Source organism: Martes martes (assembly GCF_963455335.1).
Source record: "Martes martes genome assembly, contig: scaffold_338, whole genome shotgun sequence".
NCBI classification, from domain to species: Eukaryota; Metazoa; Chordata; class Mammalia; order Carnivora; family Mustelidae; genus Martes; species Martes martes.
In genome coordinates this window covers 30,511-52,344 of record NW_027666461.1, presented here as the reverse complement: position 1 = coordinate 52,344, position 21,834 = coordinate 30,511, and the positions used below count along the sequence as shown (strand labels likewise).

The 21,834-nt window shown below is 53.3% G+C and overlaps 1 protein-coding gene across 1 annotated transcript; it reads left to right on the top strand.

The window, feature by feature from the left end:
- Positions 1–683: 683 nt before the first annotated feature.
- On the top strand, positions 684–16,009 carry LOC308338006 (putative E3 SUMO-protein ligase RNF212; the record flags this gene model as incomplete). Its single annotated transcript, XM_080831562.1, has 4 exons — positions 684–729; positions 4,701–4,764; positions 14,771–14,843; positions 15,853–16,009. Coding segments are annotated over 4 exons (340 nt in total), but the record flags the coding sequence as incomplete, so codon positions are not given.
- Positions 16,010–21,834: the final 5,825 nt, after the last annotated feature.

Genomic DNA, 21,834 nt, shown 5'->3' with positions numbered 1-21,834 from the left:
GATCTGGGACCAGGATGGCCAGGCAAGGGGACGCGCTTGGAAATGAATCCAGCACAGACAGAAACAGGACAGGAGACTGTAGCGTGCTGGTGGCACCCCTGGGGACCCTGACCCGCCCTGGCAGAGGGAGCCACACCCCTCGCCATGGCTCTTCCCTGAGACAGTCAGGCTTGAGTTTGGGCGCTGCACCTGAATGCACTCTGGGCGCCCGGTTTGCTCCCCCACCCTTCCTTTGTCCTTTCTTCTGCCGTTTTTCTCCTGCGGGGCTGCTTGGACGATACTGCCTGTCAGACGTGGGGCTGAGGTGTTGGGGGCTAACACTTACCAAACATGTCTGTGTAAAGCGTGTTGGTCAGGCGGAAAGCATTCAGGAAACTAGATGAGACGTCCTGGCTTGCGTTGCAGGAGGTTTGGCCTGAGTTAGAGGGGCGTGGACACGGGTGGCACACTGAAGGAGGAGTGCGTGGGACGGCAGTGGAGCAGGGGCTCCAGAGCAGGCACAGGGCCCGGAGGAGAAGTGCTCCCATGTGCGTGTGGCTGACAGACTGTGGCACCCAGTGAAGAGCCCGACGCACAAGAGGGTGTGGCTGTGACCACGGCCCTGGGTTCGTGTCCTAGCCGGCACGGTCATGTCGCTGATGAGCCTCAGGCCCACTAAATGTATCCCACTGTTCACTTAACAGAGTGGAGTCCATGCAGGTTGACCATACTCCTTCCCCAGTGAGAAAAGTAAGTACCCGTGTCCCTGGGCTGCTCGTCCCCCACGCAGCGTCCGTTCATGGTTTTCCTTGGTGCCCAGAACATGAGTGTTCGCCTAACGGATGGATCACGGTGGGGTCTCTTGTTGTGGGCTGTGCTGAGGGGAGAGCCTGCTGGGGTGTGGTTGGTAGCATAGTTCCTGGATGGCCCTTCAGGGAGCAGGGCCGGGACTGGCTGAGGGACAGGGAGCAGACAGGCAGGCAAGATAGAAGTGAGGCTGTGTCAGGCTCAGCCCCATCCAGCCAAGTACAAACGTGGAGGGTTTTGAGGAGCGCAGGAGAGAGACCAGAGCAGAGGAAGCTTGGGGCCCAGGCCTGGCCCAGCTCGAGGTGGGCCAGACTGCCTCCCACCCCCCAGCCAGACACAGCTCAGAAAGGGGAAGCTGGTCCCCAGAGGGAGGCTCCTGCTGCCCAGAGAGGGAGCAAGCGGGTCGGGAGAGTGGCCCGGTCTGGTGTGCACGGGCTCCTTGGTGTTGGGGCGTCATGGGTCAGGGGCACAGCATCTAGTGCTTCTTGTTCGTGGCTTCCTGGTCGCCCTGTGAGGCGCGCGTGGGTGTTTGGGCTGCTCAGTGAGAAGTAGCACTCATTTCCAAGGGGGCCACCCTGGAACCATATTAGGGAAGAATCCAGATTCCAGGATGAGCAGGTGGGAAGACAAAGCCATTCAGAGCTGGGATGGAGGAGACACCCAGTGCTTAGCTCACGCCAGACTGTGCTCCCCCCTCCGTCGCCTCACGGCCCCATCACTACAACCCACATCATACCCTGGACGGAGACTGTGGGTGCACTGCCTCCCGCCCTCTGGGTCCTAGCAACCCCCAACCTGCTGGTCTCTGCTCCCCAGAGTCTGGACCCTGAGCCTCCCACATGTGGCCTTGTTTTGGAGATTGAGACTGACAGCCTCTGTGGACTCGCAGGTCGCTGGCTGCTAGAGCTGAGGGACCAGAACACAGGAAACCGTCTTGAAATTGCAGAGCGAGCTGCCAGACCAGTGGGAGCACCTGCTGCCATCAGGGCAGGTAGGGGACAGAGAGGCTCTGCACAGGTCTCCAGGACACAGGCTTCCAGGCTGGAAATGAGCCACTGCTAGTGCGTTCAGGGACGGGCCTTGGGCTGCGGTTTGCCCGGCCTTTGCTGGAGCAGAACACAGAGCCAACTTGTCTACTCTGTGGACCCTGCCAGGCCACTCCGGCCACCCTGGGAGCGGGTGCACACCGGGTGCACACGAGGGCGCCTTGGCCAGAGCTGCTATGCGCACCTGGCGGGAGCAGGGTGAGCACTGTCTCCTGGGAGACCCGGGGTTTCCCCCCACCCCAGGGGGCAGGAGCCACACCCTTTCCTCCAGTGTTGAGAGAACAGCGTTCTCTCTGGCGGGCCAGCACTGTCATCTGGTGCTTTTGACAAGGTGAGTGGCCACAGCCACGGGGGAAGCAGAGTGAGGGCACCGCAGCCAGCCAAGGAGATGTCACGCCCACCACAAACCCTGCGAAAGCAGCAGGGGCTCAGCCACCAGGGCCTGGTCCCTACCAGTCCTAGAGGGGCCTCGTCCTCCCTGCCCCCGCTGCCCTGCACAGAGACAGCGAGCAAGCTGGAGCCTCCCCAGGGACGGGGCCTTCCCTACTTGCAACTTCCTGCTGGGGACTCACCAGCATGGAGTGAAGCTGTCTATGGCTCACGAATTCATGAGGGAAGCCAGCAAGCAGAATGTGAAAGCCCACTTGCGCGTCAGCCATTGAGAATGCAGAAGTGAGTGGGCTGACGGACACGCCACCAGCAGCCCCCACAGGGCACCCTGGCCAGGATGAGGCTGCTGTCATGTGACCCCAGGACCAGCGGTGGCAGACACCGGGGTAGGGAGCTTTGGACAGCTGTAAACCCCCGACACTGGGGAGTTGCACCTCTTTCTAGAGTGTTTATCTTCTCGCAGGAAAAGCCTTTGCTGAGGCAGTTGTAAGTAGAGGGGAACATGAAGCTGTATTTGTACCCTCCCTTGAGCCAGGCCTGGTCTGCTGGGTGGCAGGGAGCCCCCCCTGCGACTGCCTGCCCCGCCTTGGGGTGCTCTCCTCCTCACAGGCATTGGCCACGCCCTTTCTTCTCTGTTTTCTGGTGAGTTCCTGGCCGCCCTGTAGAGGCCTCTGCCCTTGAGCCACCCACATGCAGCCTAGTGTGGGACACCTCCCTTGGGAGCCATGGCTTCCTTGCACCAGTCCAGGGCAGGTCTGTGCCTGCTCTGCTCAGAATGGCCTCTGGCCTGGGCTCTGAGAGGCTGTTGGAGTTCTGCATGCGCCTGAACACAGTGGCCAACATCCTGAGCCCAGGCAGTAATGCCCCGTCGTGCCCCAGGAAACGCGTCCTCATCGGCCCTGTCCTGGTACCTCTGACTCCCTGTGCCCGCATAGCCAGGCCGTCTGTGCCGCGGCCATCACGCTGGGCACTCTGGGTCTTTGTATCATTTTGGCTTCACCTGTTACCAGCTTGTCCTTAAAACAAATGAAAGTCCTTTTTTTAGCAGAAGCTAGGGCGAGAAAAGACAAGTTACCTGCTCAAATCCAACTCAGTAGTTTTCAGTCTTGCTACATGATGATAATTTTTCTGAAGTTGCAAATACTCTGTCCATTGTTTAGAGCTGGACGGAAATGGGGTTCAGGGGTACAGCCCTGTGGGAGGTTGTGAGGGGAGCAGGTGCAACAGGCTGCTGGGGCACACAAGAGTGGGTGCATCTGGGAGCCCTGACTCAGTGACCCAGCAGGTGGCCATGGAATGGGGAGCCCTGGGGAGAGTGGACAGGCAGGGCACTCTGGACTCACTCTGATAGCAGCAGCAGAATGAAGCATTTTCCAGGACTGGCTGATGGGAAGGACCCAGAAAGAGTGGGACCAGACAAGCCCATGGGGGGACAGCTGCATCCAGCCCACCGTTCCCACAGATGGCCAGGAAAGACGCTTCAAACTGGGGAGCTCTGTCGTGGGTGTGGGCACACTGTCTGTGGCCAGCTCAGTGGAGAGCCAGCCCTCCAGGCAGGGCAGTACTGTTTGCAATGCCTCCACCCGACGCAGCTGGTCCCTCCAGGGTTGAGTCTGGCTGGTGGGTATGAGCCAGGTGGTGGGGTCACGGGGGTGCCCTGGAGCGCGGCCGCCAGGAGTGGCTGCCGGATGGTGGAGTAAAGGACCACTGGGGTAGATGTGCCAGTGGTGGGGGCTGGGAAGATGGGCCACCATCAGGGCCCTGAGGGGTGATGGCCAAGTTTAGGGACAGAACAGTGGGGACTGGGCTGCTTTTGGCCCCCATCCTTGCAGCATCTCTGGTTGGAAGAGGGCTCCCCTATCACTCTCATCCACACCAAGGAGCTATTGGGGAGGAGGACCGTCCCCAGGGGGAACATGACAGGTGCGTGGCCAGAGCAGGGTTCCCTGCAACTGGTAACACTTCGCCCCTTTGGCATCTAGATTTCAAGGTGACAAAATTATATGCACAAAATGAGGATTTAATCAGAATTTTAAAATTTATGATATCAGGGGCTCCTGGGGGGCTCAGTTGGTTAAGTGTCCAACTTGGTATTGGCTTAGGTCATGATCTCAGGGTCATGGGATCAAGTCCGTGTCGGGCTCTGCCCCCAGCGGAGAGCATGCTTGAGATTCTCTCCTGTCCCCAACCTGGCTTGTGTGTGTTCTCTCTCTCAAAATAAAATCTTAAAACTCACGATGTCAGTCAAGGATTTGATTTTTCTTTTTCAAAATCTGTCAAAGCGCTTAGTGGACTCTCCACGTGCAGGCAGCGGTGGGCTCCCTGGGGCCATGGGATGCAGCAGTATAGGGCCCAGGAGCCAGCCCAGGAGCTTGCCCGGTGGATGGAGACTAAGCAGTGTGTCCTTAGGAAATACAGAGAATCTCCCTCAGAAATGGCAGCACTGGAAACTGACTTGTTTTCTTTTTACACACTTAGCCTGAAGTGGCAGTTGGCCCAGCAAGAATCTCTCTGATCAGCCCACCTCAGCACGGACGCATGGGTAAGTGGGGATCCCGGCACGTACACTCCAGGTCAGCACGTGAACCAAGCCACGGTCCCTGGAAAGGAACATTCAGTCAAACCCGTCAGAACCAACCCATGTCAGTGATGTCCTTCACCAGTGTCAGCATGGGAGTGACCTATTCCCCAAAATGGTGTGGCTGCTGGGCCCACTACGGGACCTGGGCATGGTGGCCAAGTCCAGAGACGCCTCCAAGCCCGCCACAGACAGACCACTCTCTGGTGATGGTGCATCTCCTCTGGGCCTGGGACAAAATGGTTTCCTCACCAGGTTTGCTTCGGGGGTTGTTGGAGTGGCTGATGGGTTTGGGAGGTGAGTGCCTATGCCACCGACAGGCTTCGACCCCTCCCTGCGGGGATCTGGGTGGGCCCCTGGCTTAGCCCCTCTGCTGTTGCCCCCACCTCCTCACCAGCCCCCAGTGAGCTCAGGCCCATGGGGCGGACATTTGCTTGGGCTTGCTCGCCCTTGACCCCAATTCTCTGCTCTCCGTCTCCTTCGCTTTGCGCTGAAGGGGACATTCTAGCAGTGGCCTCAGAGTAGGACTGAGAGACACAGTGTGTGCAGACTCATCACAGCGGAGCAGGAGTGGGGGGCCTGCAGCACCTGTTCTGGGGGACACTGGGGTGGCACCTCCCAGGTGTGGCTCTACCATTTCCACAGGGGGCACTGTTCCCGCTAGTCGGGCGGCCCCTCAACATGGCTGTTCAGCCCACTCACAGCCTCTTGTCCCCATTCCTTCCCTGCTGCTCCCATGCTGCCCACCTCAGGCCCATTGTGCCGGCTGGGAGAGAACTGAGCTCACAGATGCAGCCCCCCTGGGGATGGTGGCCCCCAGTATAGCCAGTTTATTCCCATGGGTGAACCTCCCTGCCACACGCTTGTGAGAACTCGTGACACTTCCTCTATAGTCCTGGGATGCCATTTCTGGGGTGTGTGATGTGGGGCTCCTCTTACAGGCGGCTGCCTAGCCTGGCTGCTTCCTCAGCCTGCGTTGCCCCCCCACCTTCCCCAGGGGGCTCTTGCCCTCACTATCCACAGTGTGTCTGAGCTGTGTGCTGGAACGCTGGTCCTCACTGCATTCTCTCCCTGGACACGTCTCCACAAGGGAACACGGAGACGCCCTTGATGCTTTTCAGATGTGTTGATCAGAATGGAGAAGTGACAGGATGATGGCCCTGTGCACATCCTGCCCTGTGCATCCCACTGTCCCCTCTGCCACTCTGTAAGGGAAGTGTCCTCATTCCTGTGACTGTGAACTTGAGTGTCTTCATTTTAGTCATCTCTTGTCTGAATTGCCTGTTTTTCATTTGTCCTTCACATATATGAAATCCTCAGGATGAAGGATAATGATTTTTTATCCAGTTTGCTATTTAATTGTATATCTGATTTTTTAAAATTTTAGATGCTTAACATTTTTTTAAAAGATTTTATTTATTTATTTGACAGAGAGAGATCACAAGTAGGCAGAGAGGAAGGCAGAGAGAGAGGGGGAAGCAGGCTCCCTGCTGAGCATAGAGTCCGATGCGGGGCTCCATCCCAGGACCCTGAGATCATGACCCAAGCCGAAGGTAGAGGCTTGACCCACTGAGCCACCCAGGCGCCCTGATGCTTAACATTTTTATGTGTCAAATCTGTGGTTATGGTTTTTTCTGCTTCACAGATTTCTGTGTTTGGACAGATTTTTTTCCATATCCATACCATTTTCTTCTAGTTCTCAATATTTACCTTTTTCCAAGTTCTTTGGAGTTTATTTTGAGATACATTGTAAGATGAGGGTCCCGGCTTGATTTTTTCATAATTTATTTTGAAAATACTTCAGAAATAACATCCAGAAAAATAGTAAGAACAATATAAAAAACGCCCATGTTCCTTTCACCTGGATCCCCCAACATTATGCCCGATTTGCTCCCTACCCTTTATGGCCAGTGTGTCTGAGCCACTGAGAGCATGAGGCTGACATGGTGCCCAACCCCCCTCCAGGGATGAGGGTGCCCAGCACAGCCTGCGGGCAGCTCAGCATCGGCATGGCTATGTCCATAGGCACTGAGCAGCCTTCTTTGCTCTGGGCTCCAAGTTCCCTGGGAGGACACCATGCATCTCGTTGTACAGCTGCTTATGTCTTGCTCACTTACCCTCTTTCCTGTCTTCAACAGTTTTAAGTATGATAGGCCTTGAATTCTAAAAGACCGTTCCCCTCCCCCAAGCCTGGCTCAGCCAAGAATTCTATATCTAAGAGAATTCTCCTTCAAAGGTTAAGACAAAATAAACACATCACAGAGTAACAAAAACATAATTGTTGCTAGCAGACCTGCCCTACAAGAAATCCAAACGGTAGGCATTGAGCTGCAGATACACACGGATGGTACCTAACACACTGGAGGGAACAGGGTCTCATGCTCTCAGTTACTTTACAAAACCTAAGATTGTGGAAGCAACAAGGGTAACACTCGTCGGGTCATAATAAACAGACATAACACATAGGGCAGTATGCATGGAAGAGGGGGGAGTGGGACCATGTTGGAGCAGAGGTGACACAGCTCAACAGAATTAAGTCAGGGAATGCTGACTTGTTTAAAGTAAACATGAACATGAGTCCAAAAATAGTTTTTTAAAATCAAGAGGAATTAAAATATTACATTAAAAAGCATTTGTTTACCACAAAAGAAGTCAATAAAGGCAGACTAGAAGAAAAAAAGGCACATGAGGACTATAGACAAATAGCAAAATAGGTGTCAATCAGATCCTATCAATGCTTACCTTCAATGTGACTAGTACTAAACCTCCCCAATCAGAAGGCGGAGGTTGTCAGACTGGAGGAAGAAGATGCAGCCACATGCTGTCTGCAAGAGACACACTTCAATCCAGCAGCACAAATAGGCTCAAAGTACAGGGAGGAAACCACACCATGCAGAAGGGAACCAGACGAGCTGGAGCCACAGTGTGAGTATTGGACAGAACAGTTTTGGACGAAGGTTGTTTCTGGAAAAGAGGAAGAAGAACATCTGGGTGACACAGGGTCACCCTATCCGGAAGACACAGTTATGTTGTAAACACACGCAATAACAGATCTATGAAGCAAGAGCTGACAAAATGGAAAGAAGAGATAGACGATTCCATCTTAGAGATCTTAATATACTTTTCAAAGGTTGATACAACAGCTACACAAGGAAAGATGTAAAAGGAACAAGAAGACAGCAGAGTAGCCCACACAGATCTAACCACCCCCTACCCCCGTGATCACATCAAATGTGAATGCTCTCAACACCCACCAATAGAAGAGCAGAGATGGTCAGACTGGTGCAAGAGACACCCCTACAGGAGACACACTTTAGATTCAAGGATACAAATAGGAAAGTTATAAAGATCTATCAAGTCAACAATAACCAGTAGAGGTAGAGAATCTGTTTTCACATCAGACAGAATCAGGGTTTTGGTTTTGTTTTTTAAAGATTATTTATTTGAGAGAGAGGGAGAAAGCATAAGCAGAGGGAGAAGCAGGCTTCCCGCTGAGCAGGGAGCTCTATCCCAGAACCCTGGCATCATGACCTAAGCTGAAGGCAGACACTTAATGGACTGAGCCACCCAGTCCTCCAGAATCAGTCTTAAGATAAATATTATTAGAGACAAAGAGGGGCATTTCATGACGATAAAAAGGACAATACACCAGGAAAACATAATCATTATCACTGTAGACAACAAAAATGGAAGACCTCAAATTTTTGATGCCAAAACTTACAAAAATAAAAAGGGAGGGGCGCCTGGGTGGCTCAGTGGATTGAGGCCTCTGCCTTCGGCTCGGGTCGTAATCCTAGGGTCCTGGGATCAAGTCCCGTATTCCGCTCTCTGCTCAGCACAGAGCCTGCTTCCCCCTCTCTCTCTGCCTGCCTCTCTGCCTACTTGTGATCTGTCTCTCTGTCAAATAAATAAATAGAATCTTTTTTAAAAATAAAATAAAAATAAAAAGGGAAATGTTAATTGAGCAATTATGATTTAGATATTTCAATAACCCACTCCAATAACTTGAACAACACTGTTAACCCCACTGACTTGACTTAATAGCACCACACACATTGCTTTCCAGTGCAAATGAAACACTGTTTAGAGTATACCACGTACCAGGATATAAAACAAGTCCTGACATATTTAAAGGGATTATAATCACACAAAGTGTATTTGCAGGTGACAATGGAATTAAATTGAAAGCAACAGAAAAAAAAAGAATAAGTATTTGGAAATTAACACAACTATAAGTACTAATGGGTCAAGGAAAAAATCACCAGTAACATCAAAATATCTTGAATTGAATGAAAGAAAATACAACAAACCAAAAATTTTGAGATGCAGGTATAGCAATGCTTAGAGGGAAATGTTTACTTTTAAATGCTTATGTTAGAAAGAAAGGAGATCTGAAACCAATGAGCTCCCAACCTTAAGAAGCTGCAACAAAATATACTAGAAATCTATAAAATAGAAAACTCAGTGGAACCTAGTTTGTCTTATGAAAAAAATTAGCAAAATTGGTAAACTTTTACCAAGAGTGCCAAGAAAGCACATATTGCCAGTATCAGGAATGAAAGGGGGGGACATCACTACATACCCTACAGATATTAGAAGAATTATAAGAAAATATTATGAACAACTCTATGCCAACAAAGTAGATGACTTACATGAAATGGGTAAATTCCTATAAAGACATTATCAAAACTACCTCAAGAAGAAATAGTAAATCTGGATAGACCTCTATCATGTGAAGAAGTTGAATTAATAATTTTAATATCTTTTCACAAAGAAAAGCCCATTTCCCAATAGCAACAAGAAAAATAACTGAGCAGTATTTCTTATGAATATGGATGAAAAATTCTTTAAAAATATGTGAGGCAGTCAAATCTAGTAATGGGGAAAAGGATTGTACACCATCACCAAGTGGGGTTTATCCCAGTAATTCAAGGTTATTTGACATCTGAAGATCAATTAGTTAGCTATATTAGTAGAAAAAAAAGAATTAGATATTTTCAAAAGATAATTTGAGAAAATTCTGTAATCATTCATGGTAGAAACTCTCAAGAAGGCAACTTGCTCACCAGGTAACGGGCATCTATAGAAAACCTACAGTCGACAGGGTACTGTTGAGAGGGAGCACACCCCTGGTGCACGGTGGGGCACCCATAGTCCAGAGCCCTGCTCCAGCCCACAACCACTGGGAGCTCCAGGCAGTGCAAGGAGGCCAGAGAAGGACATGAAAGGCACATAGATTGGGTGAGAATGAGTGTAGTGTCCTTATCATAGCCGGTATGCCCTTGTGCACAGAAAATCATAAGGGATCTTTAAGAATACTAGTATGAATCAAACAAGGTTGGCAAAGTTATAGGATGCAAGATACATATACAAAAGTCAATTGTAATTCTACATATGATAAACAGTCCAAAACTGAGGCTAATCAATTGGTCATAGCTACCAGAGTTTTCTTCTTGGCTTTGTAATCTTTTCTACTGATCAAAATACCATCTTAGGGGTACTGGTTGGCTCAGTTGGAGCGTGCAACTCTTGATCTTGGGGTTGTGAGTTTCAGCCGCACATTGGGTGTAGAGACTACTTAAATGAAATTTTGAAAAATGCCACCTTATTTTTGCTTCACCGTAAATTTTGAAATCAGTGTTAGCCCTCTGACTTTGTTCTCAATTTATCAAAATGATTTAGATTATTCTAACCTTTGTGATTTTACATAAATCTTAAGATCCTTTGTTAAATTCTGCCCCAAAAAAGCCTGCTGGGATTTTAATGGGAACTGTGTTGCATCTGCACATCAGTTTTGGAGAGAACTGGTATCTTAACAGCTTTCCGCATTTGAGTCCATCCGCATGGCATGCCTGTTTCTCCACTTCCTAAATCTCTAATTTATCCAGGGGATCATCTGTGGCTCTCGGTGTATACATCTTACCTTTGTTGATAAACTTATTCCTCAGTAATTGCTTTTGATGGTGGAATTCTGTTCATTTAATTTTTAAGTTGGTCACAGTCTGCAAGGCATAGTTTTTCCCATTCTTTTTTATTTTCAACCCATTTATGTCTGAATCCAAAGCATATCTCCTGCAGACAGTATCAGATGTTGCTTTTCTTGTTGCCTGATCCATTCTTATACTGCCTGCGTTTTCACTGAAGTGTTTGGTCCATTGATGGTTAATACAGTTATCAGCATATTTGGACATATGTCCGCCATTTTGTTACTTGTTTTATGTGTGACTTGGGAATCGTTATTTGTATCTCCTTCACTGCCTTTTTTTGCATTAAATATTTTTAGTGTATCATTTTGCTACAAATTGAATTATATCCCCTTAAAATTGATATGTTGACGCTCTAACCCCCACATGACTATTTGGAGACAGAGCCTTTAGGAGGTAAAGAGGTCATAGGGTGGGACCCTGATCTGATATGGTTAGTGTCCTTATAAGAGACACAAAGGTAGGGGCACCTGGGTGGCTCAGTGGGTTAAGGCCTCTGCCTTTGGCTCAGGTCATGATCCCAGGGGCCTGGGATCAAGCCCCGTGTCGGGCTATCTACTCGGCAAGGAGTCTGCTTCCTCCTCTCTCTCTGCCTGCCTCTCTGCCTACTTGTGATCTCTGTCAAATAAATAAATAAAATCTTTTTTTAAAAAAGAGAGACACACAAGGGTAAAAAAGGCACACTGTATTTGTGTCAACAAAACCATACAGCAACAAAAAGAGGGGACACCAGAGAATGAACTCACTCTCCATGCATATAGACCAAGAGGTCACATGAGTACACAGAGTGAAGATGGCCTTCAGTGGGCTAGGAAGAGGCCCTTCCTAAACTCCCAGCCAGCCTCCATGACTATGAACAATAAACATCTACTGGTTAAGCCCCAGCTTGTATTATTGTGTTATGACAGCTGAGCCCACTAACACACGTTTAATTCCTCTTGATACTTTGGCAACCTGTTCTGTTCTTTTCTCCGTGATTGCCTGGGAATTACACTGTGCACCCTATCATAATCTACTATAAGTGAATACTGACTCAACTCTGGTGAAATTCACTACTCCCTTACAATTCATCCCCTGCTTCATGATAACCTATTTATGTATAACTACATATACTATATATAACACATAATAACACATACGGCATTCATAACATTACAAACCCAGTGACACAGTATTCTCCTAATTAATTATTTTAAACAACATCACATTTCTTAAAGATCATAAGGGAAAACAAAGTCACATAACACATCTTTTACTTTTACTGCATTTTTTACCATTTACAGGGTTCCTCCTTCCTTCCCACGGATTCAAGTTACTGTTGGCTCTTACTTCATTTCAGCCTGAAGCACCATTTTGATGTAGGGCAGGTCAGCTAGCACTGGATTCTCAGTCTTTGTCCACCTCTGAATGTCTTCATTTTGTCTGCATCTTGAAGGGTTACTTCGCTGGACATAGAGTTCCTGCCCCACTGTTTCTAGCCCTGTGGAGGCTTCCCACTGCCTCGCACTCCTTCATTTCTGGTGAGGAGTCAGCCGTAAGTCGTGCCGTTTTTCTGCGTGTGAGGAGTTGCTTTTCTTCTGCAGATTTTCTCTTTGTGCAGGGAGCCCTCCAGCCTTATCTCTCTTATTCAAGACTATCTTGTCTCTTGTGCAGAGACGTTGTGCTGGGAGCCCGCTCCACACCCTCAGCTCTCGGCTATCCCCACCTTACTCCACGGGCACTCACTCCACATGTGAGTTCTGTCCGCCATCAGGGTCACATGGCACAGCCTCTCCCTGGGGCTCACCTCCAGCCCCAGCTCAACTCTGGGCTGGGCTGCAGCATCCTGCCGACTCACCAGGGCCCCATGGGAGCACACGAACATGCTGTGTGCCACGGTTGGGCTTTCTGTGCTGCCAATCCAAACCTCTGTCCGGGTTCATCCTCGCTCTCGTGAGGTCCGCTGGTCTCAGCTCCTGGGAAGCCTGGACCTCTTCTTGACAAGCACGTTGGAATGAGTGAGGGAGCTCTGCAGGGGTGCAGGTGTCCCTTCCCCAGAGCACAGGCCCTCCTTTCACCACGGCCTGGGGCTCCTCCCCATCCCCAACCCTAACCCCACTGCCTGCTTTTGCTGCATGTTTCCCCCTTCAGGAATGTCCCTGTCTGTCTGACATCACAGAGGGATGAGTCTTTCCATGCTCTGGGTAATGAAACGTGCCCTCTCTAAATAGCAAGGTTTTTCATTTTTCAGTGGAAGTTTTTCTAAAGTGCATTGCTTCCCTGAATGGGCATTATAGACCTTGACTTGCTGGCATCCCATTGGTGGTGCAGCATCGGTCAGACCACCTGTTCTTAGCTGGGCTGACGCAGGGGGACACCTCAGCACCTGAATGCCCGGTCTTGCCATGCTTCTGAGTCCCCACATGGCCTGGGACAGTTTTCTGCTCCTCAGACCCCGCCGTGTCACGTGGTCCTCCTGGGCTGTGTGTGGCGCGCCCATTGTGCTGGGTTCAGGCCCTCATGGCCCCTGTGAGTTGACCTCTGGGGGCGCCTGCTTCCTCATCTCTGCTGACAACTCTTCTCTCCACAAATTACCAAAAAGAGTAAATAAGACACCCTTTCAACCGACTGTGATGTTGGGCAGGTAACCCACCATCACTGTTGTGGCTCCAGCCCGTGTTAGAATGTACTGGCATTTATTGCATCGGACATGTGGCCGGCAGACCAGGAGGGGCTGCCAGGCAAGAGGAAGTTTCATTCCCGGTTTCTTAGACGTGGGAGGCAGGCATGCCCCATGGAGCCCCACGTGGGATCCCTGGGTCCGGGGTGCAGGCATGGTCTTCACGGGAAGGAGTAGCAGGCAGTGGGCCCGACCAGGTGTGGGATTGGTTAGTTGGGGTCATATGAGCAGTTTGTGGGGCAGGGGTAGCAGCTGCCCTGTGTCTTATGCTGGCCTCGGGCGATTAAGGTGGAGAGTAAAAGGTAGGGGGGGTGATTCAGAGCACAGGCTCTGGGTGGTCATGTCAAAGGCAGGCTTTCAGATGCATCATTACTCTGAGAGCCAGCTAGCCCCAGGAGGGGTCATCTCTCCGGGAAAAGCAAGGCCCCATAGTGTCAAGCTGTCACAACATACAGAAAATAAAACACATGAGACAGGTTGTCTCCCTGACTCTCAGTGATTCTGCAGAGCTTCTGAGGGTCACCTGCTGACTCAGCACTACTGGGAGCTACCAGGAAGCCATGTCTTCCCACAGTCTCCACAGCCCAGCGGCACAGAGATGACCCATGTTGGCCACTTGGTTCTGTGCAGCCCTAGGAAGGACACAGCCTCTCTCTGACCCAGGTTCTCTGATCACGAAAGGACACATGGACACCCTAAATGCTGTCCTTTCTTTCCCTGCCATTCTTCTGTTAAAATTCTCCAAAATTTGGGCACAAAGAGTTCGGGTGTTAAACAAGAATAGTCTTCACGTTTGCTCTCTGCTATGACTAACACATGCCAAGGGCTGTTTACATCTTTAAAGGAAGCTCCTTATTAGCGGGGAGGATGTCAGCAGAAATTTGGGAGTGTAAATATCTCACAGTGTGGGTGGGGACGAGCTAGTCCTGGCACTGAGACGCTCCTCAGAGCTGGAAGCTTCTAGAGGTGCTTTTCCTCCCAGTGGTTCTCAGAGTAACAGGAGCCAAGACAGAGTGTAGGGCAGAACGCAGGTCTGCACACGCTGACCGAGTGCCCTCCCGCACCAGGCCTGCAGCCCAGAGCGCGGTGTCAGGTGGAGGCTTTGGGGGCTGAGTGGCCCCACCCTGGCTTCTGTGGCCTCGATGTCCCCTGGGCAGCTGTGGAGCATAGGGACAAAGCCCCGGACGCTCCCGTGCTGGGGACACCCTGCCCCTTCCAGAAGGGCATGGAGAGCAAGACGTCGGGGATGTGGTGGGGGACAACCGGGTGCTATGTGTCTGCCTTCCCGGAGCTGCACACCTTCACATTTTAATCCCATCCTCTACAGGCAGCATCTCCCGCCACAGCCCTCAGCTCCTCGGCCTGACGCCCAGTCACAGCAGCGTGTCACAGGCTCTCAGGTAATGTCTTGCCGTTCCACAGACGCCCAGGTGGGAGGCACGGGCCTGCCTGCTCCCCACAGATAATGCCACGAACCTTTAGCGGATTGCCTTTTCAACCCATTTGTCCATGTTCTGAGCAAGATTAGACCACATCACGTTTGCTTTTTTGAAACTAAAACGTAACTTAGGCAGTTATGTTGTTACTAAAAACTCCAAAAGAGCCATTTCACTGCTACAAGGTATCTTATCCCAGGAATGGACTGGACTAAGGTCGGCAAATTTTTTTTTTTTTTAAGATTTTATTTATTTATTTGTCAGAGAGAGTGAGCACAGGCAGACAGAGAGGCAGGCAGAGGCAGAGGGAGAAGTAGGCTCCCCGCTGAGCAAGGAGCCCGATTCAGGACTCGATCCCAGGACCCTGGGATCATGACCCGTGCCGAAGGCAGCCGCTTAACCAGCTGAGCCACCCAGGCGTCCCTGGCAAATGTTTCTGTAAAGAGCAGGTAGCGAGTGCTCTCAGCTGTACAGACAAGGTCGTAGAGGTAGACAGACAGACACGGCTGTCCCACTAAAACTCTGTCTACAGCAAGCAGAGCTGGACTTGGCTGCCGTGTGCCAACCTGATGGGACCACAACTCCCTTAAATCTTCATTTTTGACCCTGGGGGTCCCCATTCTCTGCTGCCTTTTGGAACCCCCACAGGGGTCTCTCTCCAGACTCTCTGTCTCATCCCTTCAGGCAGATGGTCCCTGAAGGCAGTGGATCCCTGCCCCCCCTACCTAAGCTCTTTAATGGCAGGCACACATTTTGTCCTCTGCGATAGCCCAGCCACGGTGCCGTGCATCATCCCCCGCCCACACGGAGCCGCATCTGTGTGCCCTCCGCCCCGATTCCAGAGGCCATCAGACCCCCACCCCCCGCTGGGGGCACCGGCACAGAGGAGGGGCTGGCTGTGGGCATAAACCTGTTCCCAATGTAGGTCTGTTGAATTGACTCCTAGGATCCCGTGGCTGCCTGTCCCCTGCAGGGCACTGTCCCAGCCAGCAGCACCCCCGGCCCCTGGCCGAGCAGCAAGAGGGGGCTCGCCCAGCCTCAGGGGTTCCCAGACGCTGGCCCCCAGGCCGCCCATCAGCATCTCTGCTCTGCTGCAGAGGCAGCGAGTAGGCAAGTGCGCCCTGCATTGAAAAGGAGAAGTGTGTGTGGAGGGTGTCTGCGTACATGTGGGAGGAGTGGACCCGACTGTTGACTGTCCCTGAGAACCGCGCTTCTGCGCTTTGGTGAGAGGGGCTCACGTGTGTGTGCTCCTCGGCTCTCGGCTCCCACGCTCCACAGGGTCTGCTGGCCTTGGGGCGGCCACACACAAAAGGGGAACGAGGTCCTGCATCAGGCCGTCAGCCTGGGGCTCTCGGGCCACCAGTGGGATGCAACACAGTGGAAACAGTCATTCATACTTGATGGAGTAACGTCATACAGTTGAATAAAGTACTTTTCTGGTTGTCCAGGACAGCATATATGTGATGTGTTTGAAGCTTGGCTCTTATTATTACCTTCAAAGTTCCTAAAAACATCAGTGTTGAAGCAGAGCATGATCTCGGTGCTGGCTCACTGCAGGAAGGCTTGGGGGCGAGGCAGAGCCCAACCTTCTGCACACGGGCCCCCACGGGGAGTGGCCACACGGTCCAGACAGCCTCTGTCTCCTGGGTGTCCATGGCTCACAGGTGATGCTGTGTTTGGCAATGACTGGTTTCTGGATATGAGTTTGGGGCCTGCCTCCTGCCGGGTCGGTGAGATGCTCGTCCTCGGCTGAGGAGGGCAACTAGTCAAGACCGCACGGGGCCGGAAAGAGGCTTCTAGGGCTAATCATGATCCCTTATATGTCAAGAACCTAAGACTTGTCCAAGAGCTTAGTCTGTGTTCCTTCTCGGGGGTCGGGCTCACAGGGCGGGCAGGCGTAGAACGAGGCAGAGAGGAGAGGACCCCCTTCTGCACCTGGAAAGTGTGAGGCATGGGCAAGTGCTTTGTCAGGTGACACCCTGGCCAGGCCACACCACACAGCGGTCTTTCAGAGGGCGTAAGGCCCCTGGTGGCTTCCACATCTGGCTGGCAGGTGTAGTCCCTACGTCGCACGGCAGGGGAGCTTCCGGAAAAGTTCCGGTGTTCTAGAATCCCCAGTCTTGGCACGTATCCTTCTCTGCGAATGTTCTATAATGTGTGCATGGTGGTTTCCAGCGTGAGACGATGGCCAGTCGTCTCCCAGCTCCCACTCCCCGGGGTTCTGCTCTGCACGCCGCACGGCACCAGTCTGCTGGGTCCAAGCCTGGGCCACGGTTGGGAAGGCCAGGGAGGTCTGACCGCCGTGGTCCTGCCAGGAGCCTGGCTTGAAGACGGCCTGGAGCTCCCCACCTCGGGGCTGCTGGGGCTGCATGCCACCTGCCCACCTGCCAGGCCTACACGCTCCTGGCACAGCTCCCCGAATGACCCAGAGCCAGAGCTGCACTTTGCGTTTAGCTGTTCACGTCTTTGGGGTTGTCACTCTCCACAGTGAGTTTCCTCGTGGCCGGGGAGGTGCTGCCGATGTGTCTGCTGGGGCTGATGCTGTGATGTCCCGGGCTGCTTAGCAGCCTCTCAGCACATCTGCTGCTCCAGTGTGATCTGCGTGGGACGCCCAGGCAGCAGCACTCCAGACAGAAGATAGCCCTGGCCCACAGCGCCAGGTGTGAGCTCTGAGCGCTCACCAAGCCGTCTGCCCGCGGCCCGGGATGGGTGAGGCCCAGTGGGTCCTCCACTCTGAGGCTCGGGCCAGGCCGGGCCGGGGGGGCTGCCCCAAGTGGCCCTGCCAAAGAAAGTCACATGAGCAGGCTGGGCAGCTTAGACCCCAAGGCTCGCTTTGCCCCCGTGAGGTCGCCAGTGGCTGCGCAGGTCCACCTGGACTTGGGAGATGTCAACCAGATTGTGCTGCAGGACGGGGGTGGGGGTTATCACGTGGCCCCCCGGGGAAGCCGTCGGGCACCAGTGGTTGTAACATGCCCAGAAAGCAGCACATCTGAAAGTGCCAGCTGGGCCTCAGGCCCTTCTCTAGAGCGAGCTCTCATCTTTACGGGCAGGGCAAATATCCTCCGTGGTGGCCCGGGCCTCGGGCCCCAGCTTTGGAGGCCCCAGCCCCAGGCCCCACCTTTACAACTGATTTCATTCAAACGGCCTCGTACTCCTCACCCGCCTGGCAGGCTGCTGCCCTTCGGGCCGAGTAAGTACTTGACAGCATATCTGCTACCGTGGTTTTATTCTGTTTCTCCTCTGGTCTTAATTATATGACACTTATTCAAGCCCCAACACTGGGAGGGGTGCATGTTTCCTCAGGGCAGCTAGCAGGTGCCTGGAAATGGCCCTGCCCCGTCCCCACCCCTACCCTACTCTCCCCAACCACCAAGCCCCCAGTCCCCACCCTGCTTTCCCCTACCACCCCCCCACCCCCAACCCTGCTCTCCCCTACCACCCAGCCCCCTGCTCCTACCCTGCTCTCACCTATCACACCCCCCCGCCCCTTCCCTACTCTCCCCCGCCACCCAGCCCACGGGCTCCCTCTGTCCTTGCCCCGGTGCAGCACCCTCCAGACTGTGTCTTATCTTTCAGACACCCTGCCTTTCGGACCATTTGTTTTGGTTTTAGTAGAGCTGGGCTCACACCATCAGCTTCCGAAGCCTGCCACGCACGCATGTGGGGGTTAAGCATGCCCACCCCTGTGGGAGCAGAGCCTTAGGGGAGCGCTCTGATGGGGTGCTGAGGCCACAGGGCTGGGAAAGGGCAGGCAGGAGGCCCAGCAGCACAGGGGCCTTGGCCCAGGACGCCAGCGAGTTGGGAGTTGTGAGTCACTAGAGTCCTAAGCCCCTCTCCCAGAAAAGCCTGGCGGGCAACCCGGAGGCAGAGGCAGATCAGAGGGCAGGGGTGGTGGTGGCGGGGTGAGGCCAGTGGGACTGCCTGGCGGTCTGGTGGGCTCTCAGAGGCGAGGCAGCTAGCTCCAACTGTGGGCTCGGCTCCGAGCTGGAGAGACCTGCTCACTCCAGAGAAGGGAAGAGGCTGGTGCTCTGGGGCCTCCGGGAGACGCCCCCTCCCCCCGTGGGCACACCTCTAGAAGAGGCAGTTTCCCCAAACCCCTGGTGTGTTGGGACCGCTTTCAGTCGAATTCTCTTTAAAATCACAGCACAGATTTCTGTGCTTATGAAGTCAAATCTGCCCAGACAGATACCAGCCTCACAGGCCCCACCAACTCCCCACTCCCCGGGACCGAGCGAGTCTTTCGGTTCCATTCTTGATATAAGCCTGGCTGGATTGCAGTCCCTCTTTTCCTTAGGTAAAAACCTTTCCCCCTGTGGGTTCTCAGGTCCTGCATCAGGGACCAGTCCCCACAAGCTCGCAGACGTCGCAGCCCCTCGCACCCAGGATGACTCGGCACCAGCGCCCACCCCCTCTCCCCCGCCAGGCTCAGCAGTGCCCTGGACACTTCTTGGGAGGGGCCAGCAGCCTGCCTAAGCCTCTGAGCTTCAAAGGATACCTAGGTCTTTCTCCTCTGGGCGTCTGCTATCTCGAAGACAAAGCAGAGACCATCTGTCAAAATTTTTTTTTAGCCATAAAATTTCCACGGACGAAGGGTCGAATTGGATATTAACTTACAGTTGCTGGATGTGTTTTTCTGAAGTGAAAGAAAGGGTGTCCAACCAGCACTATTTCCCAACTCTAACCACTGGGAACCGGGGACTGGGTCCCCCCATGACCTCCCACCCACCAGCGGCCAGACTTTTACCAGAAGAAGACATGGAAGGCCCCTGGGACCAAAAGGAAGACAGAGGAGGCCCCGAGCTCAGGAAGGGCTTAGCACAGAGGAAGCAGGTCTGGGTTCTGCCACCTCCCAGCCCCATGCCCTGTCCCAGACACCCCTTGGAGTGGGAGTCGGCCATGCAGGTCAGCAAAGCGGACCCTCAGCAGTGCAGAAGTCTTTCACACCCCCACAGCCGTGACATGGAGGGAGGTTTGGAAGGCGTTTTCTTTTCAGAGGGGAGGAAATTCCTAAAATTCTTAGGTGGTAAATCCGAGTCTGCACCAATTTTGTGTTCCACTTAAGGGAACCATGGACTGGGGACTTGCATGATGGTAGGGGGCAGGTGTCCCTGACTCCCTATGTGCATCCTGTCTCCAGACCCGCAGATTCTGGAGGTCTTCCAGCTGGAATGTGGAGGCCCCAAGTGGGATGGCTGCCCCTGCAGACATCTGCACAGCCAGGGACACTGTGTCCCAGGAATCACGGGTCACCCTGGGAGAGGGATGGGGCTATCCCACAAGGCAGGTGCTCAGAGGCCAGGATTCTGGGCTGTTCCCCCTGGGGGTGTCCCCAAGCTCTCCGGGCCGAGCCGAGCCCTTCTCCTCAACTCTCACACATACAGCAGAGTCACACGGCGCCCTTCCTTGCCGTCACTGCGTGAGCTGCACATACAAACACCATATGCTCTCACTCCACGTTCTCGAGCCACAACCGTGGGCGTGCTTCTCAAGGGGAATGATTCTCCTCCAGCCTCATCGGATGCTTCCTTGCGGCCAAAGCTGGTGTTCTAGATGGTGACCTGCACCCATGTCCTCCCAGGGCGCTGCAGGCCACACACACGAGCCATGAGCCCAGCAGCCCTCACTGACAACGTGTGTTTGCAAACGTGTGTGCGGGTGTGGGAGGATGGCTACATGAGTGTCCCCTTTTCTCAGTGGGTTTCCAGGTATGTAGCTGAGACGCAGGAAAGTTCTCTCTGGGGGACATCCTGGCCCCTTGTGCAGACCCTGGCTTTAGGAGAGCCAGAGTGAGCAGCCCTTGTCCAGACAACCCCCCTGCAAGGGTTGCAGGAGCCCGTTGTCCTTCTGGGCCCCTGGGAGCCCCAATCAAGGATACTCTGATCTCCATGGCACAGGTCTTTTGCTTCTGTTTTTGTTTTTCTTTTAAGATTTATTTATTTATTTATTTAAGAGAGCAAGCGAGCGTGTGCAAGCGGTGGGGGGGTGGGGGTGGGGAAGTGGCAGAGGGAGAGAGAGAATCTCAAGCAGATTCCCCACAGAGCACAGAGCCTGACATGGGGCTTGATCTCAGATCCCAAGATCATGACCTGAGGTGAAACCAAGAGTCAGATGTTTCACTGACTGAGCCCCCCCAGGTGCCCTAAGACTTTTCCAGCGTGTCCCAGATTGATCAGAAATCTGGGTGAAGCTGCCTCCATCTTTCAAATAGAAACTTGGGGAGAGGGCTGCAGGGCCCACGTGCCTCTGGGGGCCCCTGCTTTGCCCACCGGGCTCATGGACACGTGGCTGGCCGCACTCACAGCCTGGGAGTCGGATGGGCACGGAGGCAGGGTCTGGATGCACCCTGCTGCCTTCCAGAGACCAGGAGTGGGACTGCAGGTCCAGCACACTCAGGGTGGCACAGAGTGGGTGGGGGCTGCTGGACGGGGCTGGCGGATCCCAGGTGCCTCGGTGGTTTCCTGCAGGGGTGGGAGCAGGGCTGCAGGGGTGTTCCTCATTTTCCCAATGAGGAAATAACTGTATGCAGTCAACACCAACACTACTTGGAAAATTGCTTTCAAAGAGCCTGCCCGGCCTCAGGAATATACAGCATGCTCAGGGATGCTGTCCCCTGCCTCGCAGACATGCTGGGCAGCCACAGCAGGGCTCACTGTACGCAGCTCAGGGTAAATCAGGCAGCTGTGACCACATCCTGAGGGTACTGGTCTCAGGTTCCCCTCCTCAGGCCTCCTGGGGCTGCAGGGGGAGCTCTCCAGGTTCAGCTCTACACCCTACAGATGTGCGCCCCTCCCCGGCGCCCAACAGAGTCATCAGCAGGCACTGCCTGGGGAGTGGGTGGAGGGGTTGGTGTCTACAGACCCCAAGGCAGCCCTGGGTCCCTCTCCAGAGTCTCCGGCTCTTGCTGACATGTGGATGGCGCAAGGCCCCCAGAAGTCGCAGGCACAGGCCAGCCGGA